Consider the following 11,069-nt stretch of genomic DNA (forward strand, 5'->3'; position numbering starts at 1 on the left):
GTAACATGCTTCTTCCAGGCAGTCAGATGCTCACCTGGTGGAAAAGGAGAGCGCATATTCCAGGAATTCAGACACTAACCTGGGGGCAGGACTTGTCCAGGCTGTCAGATGCTCCCCTGGGGGTGTGGGGTGCTGCTCCAGGCTGTCAGATGCTCCCCTGGGGGTGTGGGGTGCTGCTCCAGGCTGTCAGATGCTCCCCTGGGGGTGTGGGGTGCTGCTCCAGGCTGTCAGATGCTCCCCTGGGGGGTGGGGTGCTGCTCCAGGCTGTCAGATGCTCCCCTGGGGGTGTGGGGTGCTGCTCCAGGCTGTCAGATGCTCCCCTGGGGGTGTGGGGTGCTGCTCCAGGCTGTCAGATGCTTCCCTGGGGGTGTGGGGTGCTGCTCCAGGCTGTCAGATGCTTCCCTGGGGGTGAGGGGTGCTGCCCCAGGCTGTCGGATGCTCATCTGCCAGTAGAGGTGCTGTTTTACGCTGCCAGATGCCCACTTTGGGGTGAGGGTGCTGTTCTAGGTTGTCAGATCCTCCCCTGGGGGTGAGGGTGCTGTTCTGTGCTGTCAGATGCTTACTTAGAGAACTGGGGTTCTGTTCCAGGCTATCGGATGTTCACCTGGAAGCCGGTGCTTTCCCAGGCTGTCAGATGCTCACCTGGGGGCAGTGGTCTTGTTCCATGCTGCTGGAATCTTACCTGGGGTTGTGTGGTGCTGTTCCAGGCTATCATATGCTCACCTGGTGGTGGGCCTGGAGTTCAAGGCTGTCAGATGCTCATCTCAGGCAGGGGCTTGTTTTAGGCTTTCAGACGCTCATCTGGGGGTGTGGGGTGCTGTTTCACACTGCCAGATGGTCACCTTGGGATTGGGGGTGCTGCTGTGTGCTGTCTGATGCTAACTGGGTAGGCACTGCTCTTCCAAGCTATCAGATCCTCACCCAAAGTTTTAGGGTACTGTTCCAGGCTGTCAGATGCTCACCTGCATGTGGGGGTTCCATTCCAGGCTTTTAGCTGCTCACCTGGCTGTGTGGAGTGCCTATCCAGGCTGTCAGATGCTCACCTGCCGTTGTGGGGTGCCTATCCAGGCTATCAGATGCTCACCTGCCGTTGTGGGGTGCTGTTCCAGGCTGTCAGATGCTCACCTGCCGTTGTGGGGTGCTGTTCCAGGCTGTCAGATGCTCACCTGCCGTTGTGGGGTGCTGTTCCAGGCTGTCAGATGCTCACCTGCCGTTGTGGGGTGCTGTTCCAGGCTGTCAGATGCTCACCTGCCGTTGTGGGGTGCTGTTCCAGGCTGTCAGATGCTCACCTGCCGTGTGGGGTGCTGTTCCAGGCTGTCAGATGCTCACCTGCCGTTGTGGGGTGCTGTTCCAGGCTGTCAGATGCTCACCTGCCGTTGTGGGGTGCTGTTCCAGGCTGTCAGATGCTCACCTGCCGTTGGGGGTGCTGTTCCAGGCTGTCAGATGCTCACCTGCCGTTGTGGGGTGCTGTTCCAGGCTGTCAGATGCTCACCTGCCGTTGTGGGGTGCTGTTCCAGGCTGTCAGATGCTCACCTGCCGTTGTGGGGTGCTGTTCCAGGCTGTCAGATGCTCACCTGCCGTTGTGGGGTGCTGTTCCAGGCTGTCAGATGCTCACCTGCCGTTGTGGGGTGCTGTTCCAGGCTGTCAGATGCTCACCTGCCGTTGTGGGGTGCTGTTCCAGGCTGTCAGATGCTCACCTGCCGTTGTGGGGTGCTGTTCCAGGCTGTCAGATGCTCACCTGCCGTTGTGGGGTGCTGTTCCAGGCTGTCAGATGCTCACTGCCGTTGTGGGGTGCTGTTCCAGGCTGTCAGATGCTCACCTGCCATTGTGGGGTGCTGTTCCAGGCTGTCAGATGCTCACCTGCCGTTGTGGGGTGCTGTTCCAGGCTGTCAGGAACTCACCTGAGGGCAGGGAGCTTTTTCCCACCTGTCAGATGCTTATGTGAAGTTGTGGGTTCCGTTCCATGCGTTCCCAGGTGAGCATCTGATAACCTGAAACACCGTCATTCATCCCCATGTGAACATCCAAAAGCCTCTACAGTGGCACCTTCCATCCCCAGGGGACGATCTGACAGCCTGGAATGGGACGCCCAACCTCAGGGGAGCATCCTCACCTGGGTGCGGTCACTGCTGCTGTAGGCTGTCAGATGCTCACCCGAAGGTTCGAACGTCGATCAGGCTTTCAGATTCTCACCTAGGTATGCAGGTGCCGTTGTAGGCTGTCAGACGCTTACCTGGGGATGTGAGTTGTCGTTCCTGGCTGTCCAATGATCACCTGGGGCTGTGGGGTGCTGTTCTGTGCTGTCAGAGGCTCACGGTGGGTTTGTTTCAGGCAGTGAGATCACCTGTGGGTGGGGTGCTGTCCCATGCCATGGGATGCCCACCTTGGGTGTGTGGTGCAGTTTCCAGTTGTCAGATGCTCATCTGGTGGTGGAGGGTGCTGTTTCAGGCTGACAGATGCACACCTGGGTGTAGGGGAGCCGTTCCAGGCTGTCAGATGCTCCTCTGCGCGTGCAGGGTGCTGTTTCAGGTTTACAGAAGCTCACCTGGGGGCGTGGGTGCTGCTCCAGGCATTCAGATACTCACCTGGGGGTGTGGGGTGCCGTCCCATGCTGTCAGATGCTCATGTGGGGACGTGGGGTTCTGTTCCAGGCCATCAGAGGCTCATTTTGCTGTGTGGGGAGCCATTCAATGCTGTCTGGTGCTCACCTGGGGGCGTGCGCTGCCCTTTCGGGTGCCACATGCTCACCTGGGGCTGTGGATGCTGTTCCGGCTGTCAGATGCTCACCTGGGGGTGGAGGGTGCTGTTGTATGCGGTCGGATCCTCACCTGAAAGAGTGGGGTTCTGTTCCAGGTTGTCAGATACTCACCTGGGGCTGGAAAATACTGTTCCAGGCTGTCGGATGCTCCCTGGAGGTGAGGATGACATTCCATGCGGTCAGATGCTCAGCTGGGGGTGTGGGCGCTGTTCCAGGCCATCAGATGCTCACTTAGAGGTGGGGGGGGGGGTGCTGCTTCAGGCTTTCCGATGCTCACCTGAGTGTAAGGTGCCGATTTAGGTTCTCAGCTACTCACTGAAGATGTGGGTTGCTTGAGTCCGTCAGAGGCTCACCTAAGTGGTGGTACCATTCCAGGCTGTCTGATGGTCACCTGGTGGTGGAGGCTGGTTTTCCGGCTGTGAGATAATCACCTGAAGGTTGGTGGGGGGTGATGCTGTAGGGTTTCAGATGCTCACCTGGGTGTGGGAGTGCCTTCCCAGGCTGTCAGATCCTCTCCTGGGGTGTGGGGTGATGGTCCAAGCTGTCACATACTCACCTGGGGGTGTGGGGTGCTGTTCCGGGCTGTCAGACACTCACCTGAAGTGCTGATCCAGGCTGTCAGATGCTCAGCTAAGTGTGCTGGTGCCATCTAGGCTGTCAGATGCTCACCTGGCTGTGTGGTGTGCCATTCTTGGCTGTCAAATGATCCCCTGGGGTGGAGGGTGCTGTTTTACACGGTGAGATGCTCACCTGGGATGGTGGGGTCCTGTTCCAGATTGTCACAAGCTCACCTGGGGTTGGAGAATGCAGTTTCAGGCTGCTACACACACAATTGTGGGCATGGATGCTATTTCAGGCTGTAAGATGCTCACACAAAGGTGGGGGTGCAGTTCCAGGCTGTCTGATGCTCCCCTGGAAGTGTGGGGTGCCGTTCCAGGTACCAGCTGCTCACCTGCAGGTGGTGATGCCGTTCCAGGCTGTCTGATGCGCACCGGGGAGGAGGGTGCTTTTCCTGCTGTCAGGTGCTCACCTGTGGGGTGTGGCTGCTTCCTGTTCCATGCTGTCAAATGCTCACCTGAGGTGGGGTGCTCTTCCAGGCTGTGAGATGCTCACCTGGGGGGGGGTGGTGCTGCTCCAGGCTGTCAGATTCTCACTGGGTGATGCAGGGTGCTGTTCTAGGCTGTCAGATGCTCACCTGGGGATTGCGGTGCCATTCCAGGCTTACAATGTTCCCCTGAACATGTGATCTGCGGTTCCAGGCTTTCAGGTGCTTACCTGGAGGTGTGGGGTACCGTTCCAGGCTGTCAGATGCTTACCTGGGGGTGTGGGGTGCCGTTTAAAACTGTCAGATACTCACCTGAACATGAAGGGTGCCGTTCCAGCCTGTCAGATGCTCACCTGAAGGTTCAAGGGTCGATCCAGCCTATCAAATTCTCACCTAAGTGTGGTGGTGCCCTTCCAGGCTGTCAGATGTTGACCGGGGCATGTGCGATGCCCTTCCAGGCTGTCAGATGCTCACGCGGGAGTGTGCGGTGCCGTTCCAGGCTGTCCGATGTTCACCTGCGGGTGTGCGGTTCTATTCCAGGTTGTCAAATCCTCACCTGGGGTTGGAGAACGCTGTTTCAGGCTGTCACACATTCACCTGCAGGTGTGGATGCCATTCCAGGCTGTACAATGCTCCCCTGACGGCGTGGGGTTTTGTTCCAGGCTGTAAGACGCTCCCCTGAGGATGTGGGGTGCCATTCCAGGCTCTTGACAGCTGTATAAACTGGATATAATGCATGAGCAAATGTTTCCAGACACCAAACAACAGGCAGCAAAGAGCTGCGACCCTGAGAGACAGGAGGCCACAGGAGGCAGGCACCACGCACCCTGGTTCCCTGCCTGGGGAGACATTTCTGCCGCTGCCCATGGAGGGCGGCAGTGGATTTCTGAGCTGTGGGGACAGAGATTGACATCCCAGCCTGCTATGTGGCTGGAATTTGCATCGAGGGCAATGGAGGGGAGAGGAGGAGAGGGGCTGTGTGGGGAAGGGGTATCTATGTGTCCATGGAATTCTCCACAGGTCCTTGTCTGCAGCCTGGGCTGCACAGGCAGGGGGCAAGACTCAGCTGCCCAGCAGTGACCACCTGTTGTGGGGCCAAGAGCTGAATGGGGGTACCAGGGTCAGGCAGGGCTGGGAGACGCTGGAATTCTAACCCAGCCAGTGCAGAGAGGCTTTTCTGAACATCTTGGGCACTCAGTTGAGACTCCAGAAAGGTCACACCCTAAAATTAAGATTATACTTTAGGACTAAGTTCAAAAAATAATCCTCCCCTAACAAAGTACAAGATAAAGCCTAGCAGGGCCAGAATGATCCACCAGTAATCTACCTGCCCACCAGAGCGCAATCAGCCCTCTTGCAGGACAGCACCACAGCCCTGTCTCCCACATGCCAGACACAGAGCCCAGCACAAAACCAAGAACTGCTAGGCACGCAGAGAACCAGGGAAATGGGACCAATAATAAGAGAAGAAGCACTTCATAGAAACAGACCCTGAGATGGCTTAGATGTTTGGAATTTACACACAGGGGCTTTTAAAAGCAGCAACATAAACATGTAAAAAAACTGTTTGCTATAATGAGTGAGCTGATGGAGAATCATAGCAGAGGAATGAAGAAAAAAAAAAAACAAAACTAATAATCAAGTGGAGATCCTAGAGCTGAAAAGCAGAATATCTGGAATTAAAAACTCACCAGGCAGGCATATCAGCAGATCGGAAACTGCCAAGGACTAGTGAACTCGAGGATAGACCAAAGAAAACTATCCAATCTAAGGAACAGCAGGGAAAAAAACAAAAAACAAAACTCTGTTTCAAATGATGAGAGCTGAACTGAGCATCATGGCTCACACCTGTAATTCCAGTAATTTGGGAGGGTGAAATGGCAGCATCACTTGAGCCCAGGAGTTTGAGACCAGCCTGGGCGACAGAGTGAGACTCCCTCTCAAAAAAAAAAAAAAAGAAAAGAAATTTTTTTTAGAAGAGATGGAGTCTCACTCTGCTGCCTAGGCTGGAGTGCAGTGGCACGATCTCAGCTCACTGCAACTTCTGCCTCTTGGGATCAACCAATTCTCCTGCCTCAGCTTCCTGAGTAGCTGGGACTACAGGCATGTGCCACCATGCCCAGCTAATTTTTGTATTTTTATTGTATTTTTAGTAGAGACGAGGTTTCACCATCTTGGCCAGGATGGTCTCAATCTCCTGACCTCTGGATCCGTGCACCTCGGCCTCCCAGTGTGCTGGGATTACAGGTGTGAGCCACTGCACCTGACCTCTAAAAAACTTTTAAAAATTAAAAAAATAAATGAAGAAAACTTCAGCGACCAGTGGGACAATTTCAGGCCATCTAGCATACGTGTGATTGGACTCCCAGAGGATATGGAGAATGAATGGGGCAAATATATACAGGTACTTGAAGAAATAACAGCAGAAAAATTCCCAAGACGCTCAACAAATCCCGAGAGGAAAAGCACAAAGAGAACCACCCCTAAGAAGGCACATCTTGGTCAAGTTCCTGAAAACAAAAGATAAAGAGAACATCTTAAAAGCAACCAGAGTGAGCAAATGACATACAGCAATGTGAGTGACAGCAGGTTTGTCCCGGAAGCAATGGAATCCAGAAGACAGTGGGACAGCACCTTTAAAGCACTAAAAGCAAAAAGTACCAATCCAGAATTACCCATATTGTTAAAATGTCCTTCAGAAACGAGGGTGAAATTAAAGACCCGTTACACAAATGGAAACTGAGAGATCTGTCATCATTGAACGGCACCACAGCAGATCCTGAGGGAAGGTGGTGAAATTGAAGAGAACAGATGCCTGATAGAAATTCTCTGCTGGAAGAAATGAAAAGCATCTGCAAATACAAAAGGATGTATTTATTTCTTCTTTTAATTGCTTTGAACAAAGCTATCTAAATTAAAAATAGGCTTGGTGTGGTGGCTCACATCTGTAATCCCAGCACTTTGGGAGGCCAAGGTGGGAGGATCACTTGACAGGAGTTTGATACCAGCCTAGGCAATATATCAAGACCCCATTTCTAAAAAAAGTTTTTAAAATTAGCTGGGTGTGGTGGCATGCACCTGTGGTCCCAGCTACTCAGGAGGCAGAGGTGGGAGGATCACTTAAGCCCAGGAGTTCAAGGTTGCAGTCAACCAAGATCACACCACTGCACTCCAGCCTGGGCAACAGAGAGAGACCCTGTCTCAAAATATACATATGATTAATTAACTTGAAAGAATGCACTATATGAGGAAATGTATTGCTCAGTGTATGACAACAATAACACAAACTGTGGGACAATGGAAGTTACTGCTGTGGGGATCTCACATTTTAGGTAAAGTGGCACCATAGCAACTGTACATAGACTGTGGTAGGGTGCTCACCTGGGAGCTGGGGGCTTGTTCATAGCTGTAAGGCTACATATTGTAATCTGCAAGGCAATTGCTAGAAAGATAATATAAAGAGGCATAGTTAGGGCCAGGTGCAGTGGCTCACACCTATAATCCTAGCACTTTGGGAGGCCGAGGCAGGTGGATCACTTGAGATCAGGAGTTCGAGACCAGCCTGGACAACCCGGTGAAACCCCGTCTCTATTAAAAACACAAAAATTAGCTGGGCATGATGGTGGTACACCTGTCATCCCAGCTACTCAGGAGGCTGAGGCAGGAGAATTGCTTGAACCTGGGAGGTGGAGGTTGCAGTGAGCCGAAATTGCACCACTGCACTCCAGCCTGGGTGACACAGCAAGACTCCATCTCAAAATACAAATAAAAAATAAAAATAAAAAAACAAGAAAGAAAGAAACAAGCAAACAAGCAAATAGGACACCCGGAGAACCGATAGGCAGAGGAGAGCCTTGAAGAGGCTCTAGTGGTCCCCTGCTGATGGCCAGGTCAAAGGTCAGACACAAATGACTTATCCTGATCAATCCACTGATCACCAGCACTCCTCTGAACAGGCCCAGCCTCTGCCCTGGCTTCCCGTGTGTGGTCAGGGTCTCTGCAAACCTCTTCTCCCTCCCCGCCTCCAGATGGCATGCCCAGTGCTCGGCTCTCCTACCCACGTGCCCACCAGCCTCAGGCACCAGCCCAAGTCCACTTCTGCACCCTGCAGGCTCTCCCTCAGGGTGTGCCTTGGCCGGCTCCACCCTGATCTCTCCCTTGGCAGACCTCTGACCTCTGCCCCAACTGGCTGCCACTCTGTGTCCTGCCTTGTATTGTGCACCAGATGGGCTGGGCACCCTCCTTCCGCTGCTCCTGGGAGTTGTGGGAGGGCAGTAACTGGGCTTTCTACACTTCTGGAGTCCCCAAGGCCACACACACTGGGAGGAGCACCCGGATACCCCACGGAGATCCAGCATCCCTGCTGGCAGGTGACAGATGCCTCTGTGGGGAGGGACAGGCATGGAGGGAGCCAGCTACAAGCTGGGAGAGCGAGGGACCCAGGGAGGGCTCGCAGACCACAGGCAGCCTCAGGAGATGGAGATTAGCAGTATTTGGCCTCAGAAAAGGGGTTCTGGGCCTGACAACTTTCAGGGTCAAGGTCAGCGAGCTGGGTTCTTTCAAATGCTAACCAGAATCAGGAGGGATGGTAGGAGGCTGCAGCCACAGGAAAGCGGGAAGGGGCAGGAAGCTGGATGTTCAGACCCTCTAGGATCCCAAGGAGAAGATCAGGGAATGAGAAAGACAGAGCCCAGCCCTCCTACTCTGACCCTCCACCCAGTCTCTCTACCTAGGATAACTCTGCACCCACCCACCCTCCACCTTGCAGGAAGCCATAGACGACATCCTCTCTGCTCTGAAGCTCGGCCCCAGGACCGTGGTCCCTGAGCTCCGCTCTCTGAAGCCGGAAGCCCAGGCTCTCATCACACAGCGCCTCTACTCCCACTGCCGGGCCCTTCTGAGCCAGCTGCTGGACACTGGGGCCCCTCTCGAGGACAAGGACACCCAGGGCCTCCTTGCTGTGGGGGAGGCGCTGATCAAAATCGATGCAGGGCAACTGGACTGGCACCTCCTCCTGGTGGACATTCTCATGGCACGGGGTATGTGGCAGCCCCAAGGTGGGAAACACAGGGTCTGGGTTTCTGTCCCTGCTCCTCTGACCTCTGTATCCTTTTCTATAAAATGGAAGAAAGAGACGTGGACCACAATAGCTTCCAAGGTCCCTTCCACCCCAAAGCCCATGACCTCTGGCCCCGCTCCCTGTGTGAGGCCTGGTGTTCAAAAGGCTCTCCTCTCTTTACCCGGCTGGCTCTTTGCTTGCAATGGAGGAGAAACCGAGGCATGATCTTGGTCCATAAAAGGTCTCGGACCCTCGGCGCCCTCATTGATTCACGCACCTCCAGCTGTTGTTTATCAGGCACCCACGGGATGCCAGACCCTGTTCCAGGAGGAACTGTCATAAGCCCCACGTGCCAACATGCAGGACTTTCCTGCAGATTTCCACATCCCCCTGGTGATGTGGAAACCATTTCAGCGCTAATTCCAAAGGGGAGCTCTCTCTGTGGTCTGCATTTGCCCACCAAGGACTTCAGGGACCCCAGGGCTGCTCCCCGCATGCTACTCTGCTCCAGCAGGCCCAGAGTTTGCCTCTAGTTGCTTGGGAGAGAAAGCAGCCCCTTGTAGTGTCCATGGTGAGGGGGTTCAGCATCGTGGAGTGGGGTCAGAGGTGAGTCCCTGTGACCTGCCTGGAATCACAGTGCACCTCTGCTCCCAGCTCCTTCTTCCTGGGGCTGAGCCATCGTCACCTCCCCGCAAGCCAGCATAGGGCAGGGAAGGAGTGGCCAGCAAGTCTGAGCTCTCTTGCATCTCTGCCCCACCCCACACACTGACTGTCCCTCCTGAATCCCTGACAGGCAGCTACGAGGAGGCTGGCACCCACCTAGAAAAAGCCCTGCACGCTGCCCCAACGTCAGAGGCAGCCCGGGCCCGGCTGGGCCTGCTCCGGCTCAAGAATGGAGACGTGCCAGCGGCTGCACGGGACCTGCAGGGCCTGGCCGAAGTGGATGCCCCGGATCTCAGGTGCCTGCTGCATCTCCTGGAGGCCTCAGCGCGGCAGAGCCTTGCCCAGGTGCGCAAAGAACCCCACCGATCTCCCACCCCAACCCTCCCCAGCACACAGGCATGAGACCCCTGGGCCGTCCACCCAGCAGCCCTTCTTCAGTCTCTGTGGTTGGGTTTTCAGTTGGGTTTGGGGTGGGGTGGGAGGCACCCAGTTCTGGCCCAGGAAGACGGTCTCTGGCCCCCTTGGCCCTACAACCCCACCGACGTCTCAGCCTCTTTGCATGGGATGTATAAGCCACAGGTGACTTGGGTGCAAGAGGGGGAAGGGGACTTTGCCCTCAGGGCCAAACTGAGCCAGCCAGGGGCACCTTGCCCGGGAGGAAGCCCACCCCAAGCCCAAGGCAGGCCTGGAGAAGGCACGTGGGGGCAAGGCAGGCTGGGAGGCCAAGAGCACAGCAGGCTTTGGGATCCCAGAGACTCAGAACTACACCCCAGTGGGGCCTGGACAGGATTTCACCTCTTTAATGCTTCCTGACACCAGCGGCTCTAGCACTCAGGGGCCACTTAGGAAAACAGAAACTAGGCTAGGAAGAACAGAGGGATCTCATGGCGGGGTCGGGGCTACACCAGTGTTTAAGGGGCAGTTCGGTGATGCGGAGGGGGCGCCGCTGCTCTGGGCTGAAGAGCAAGGCTGAGATCGGGTTACCGGGACCTGGAGGAGACTGCCGGCCTGGGGGTCTCAGAGCTCCCAGAGGGACTGGGGGTTTCAGAGCCAGGAGGAGGGGGCTGTGCTGGGGTCTTCGAGCTGGAAGGAGGGCATAGCAGGGGGAGGGAAGCCTGGCTGGAGCCATGGTCCTGGAGCCCAGAGGAGGCGGCTAGATGGGGTCTCGTGAGCTGGGGTCACGGAGCCCGGAGGCGGGGCTGGGCAGGGGTCTCCGAGGCTGCAGACTGGGGCTGGGCGGCGGCTCCAGGAGGCGGCTCCTGGCGGAGGCAAGAATCTGCGGGACGCGAAATGGTTGCCTGGAGACGCGGACCGACACGGAAGTGAGCCGACAGCGGTTTCGCCTCGCTTCCTGCGCCCCGTGCCCCGGCAGGCGGACCCCTCCGGGTGGCACTGCGCCTGCGCGGCCCGAGCCGCGGGATCAGGGGCATCTGGGGTCAGATTGAGCCCCCTTCCCCGCGGGGGCGGCCCGGGGGCTCCCGGGGTCCGACAGCTGCTCGGGGCCGCGCCCTCGTGCTGCCGTGGACCCGGCCCAAATGTGCGTG

General features: G+C 56.1%; 1 protein-coding gene and 1 long non-coding RNA gene across 2 annotated transcripts in view; one reads left to right on the forward strand and one right to left on the reverse strand.

The window, feature by feature from the left end:
* Nucleotides 1–11,069, forward strand: part of TTC34 (tetratricopeptide repeat domain 34) — a 35,681-nt gene that overhangs the window by 22,682 nt on the left and 1,930 nt on the right. The window contains exons 6-7 of the mRNA XM_033228632.1: nt 8,572–8,842; nt 9,656–9,870. Coding sequence (XP_033084523.1) covers nt 8,572–8,842; nt 9,656–9,870 — 486 coding nt within the window. The remainder of the gene's footprint in view (nt 1–8,571; nt 8,843–9,655; nt 9,871–11,069) is intronic.
* On the reverse strand, nt 1,836–2,475 carry LOC117093417. The gene is made up of 3 exons (XR_004441138.1): nt 2,384–2,475; nt 2,114–2,233; nt 1,836–1,991 (listed from the first exon to the last, which is right to left on the reverse strand). It is a non-coding gene; the product is annotated as an uncharacterized LOC117093417 (long non-coding RNA).

The sequence above is a fragment of the Trachypithecus francoisi genome, unplaced genomic scaffold, assembly GCF_009764315.1.
Source record: "Trachypithecus francoisi isolate TF-2019V2 unplaced genomic scaffold, Tfra_2.0 Lachesis_group12, whole genome shotgun sequence".
In the NCBI taxonomy this organism is placed as follows: domain Eukaryota; kingdom Metazoa; phylum Chordata; class Mammalia; order Primates; family Cercopithecidae; genus Trachypithecus; species Trachypithecus francoisi.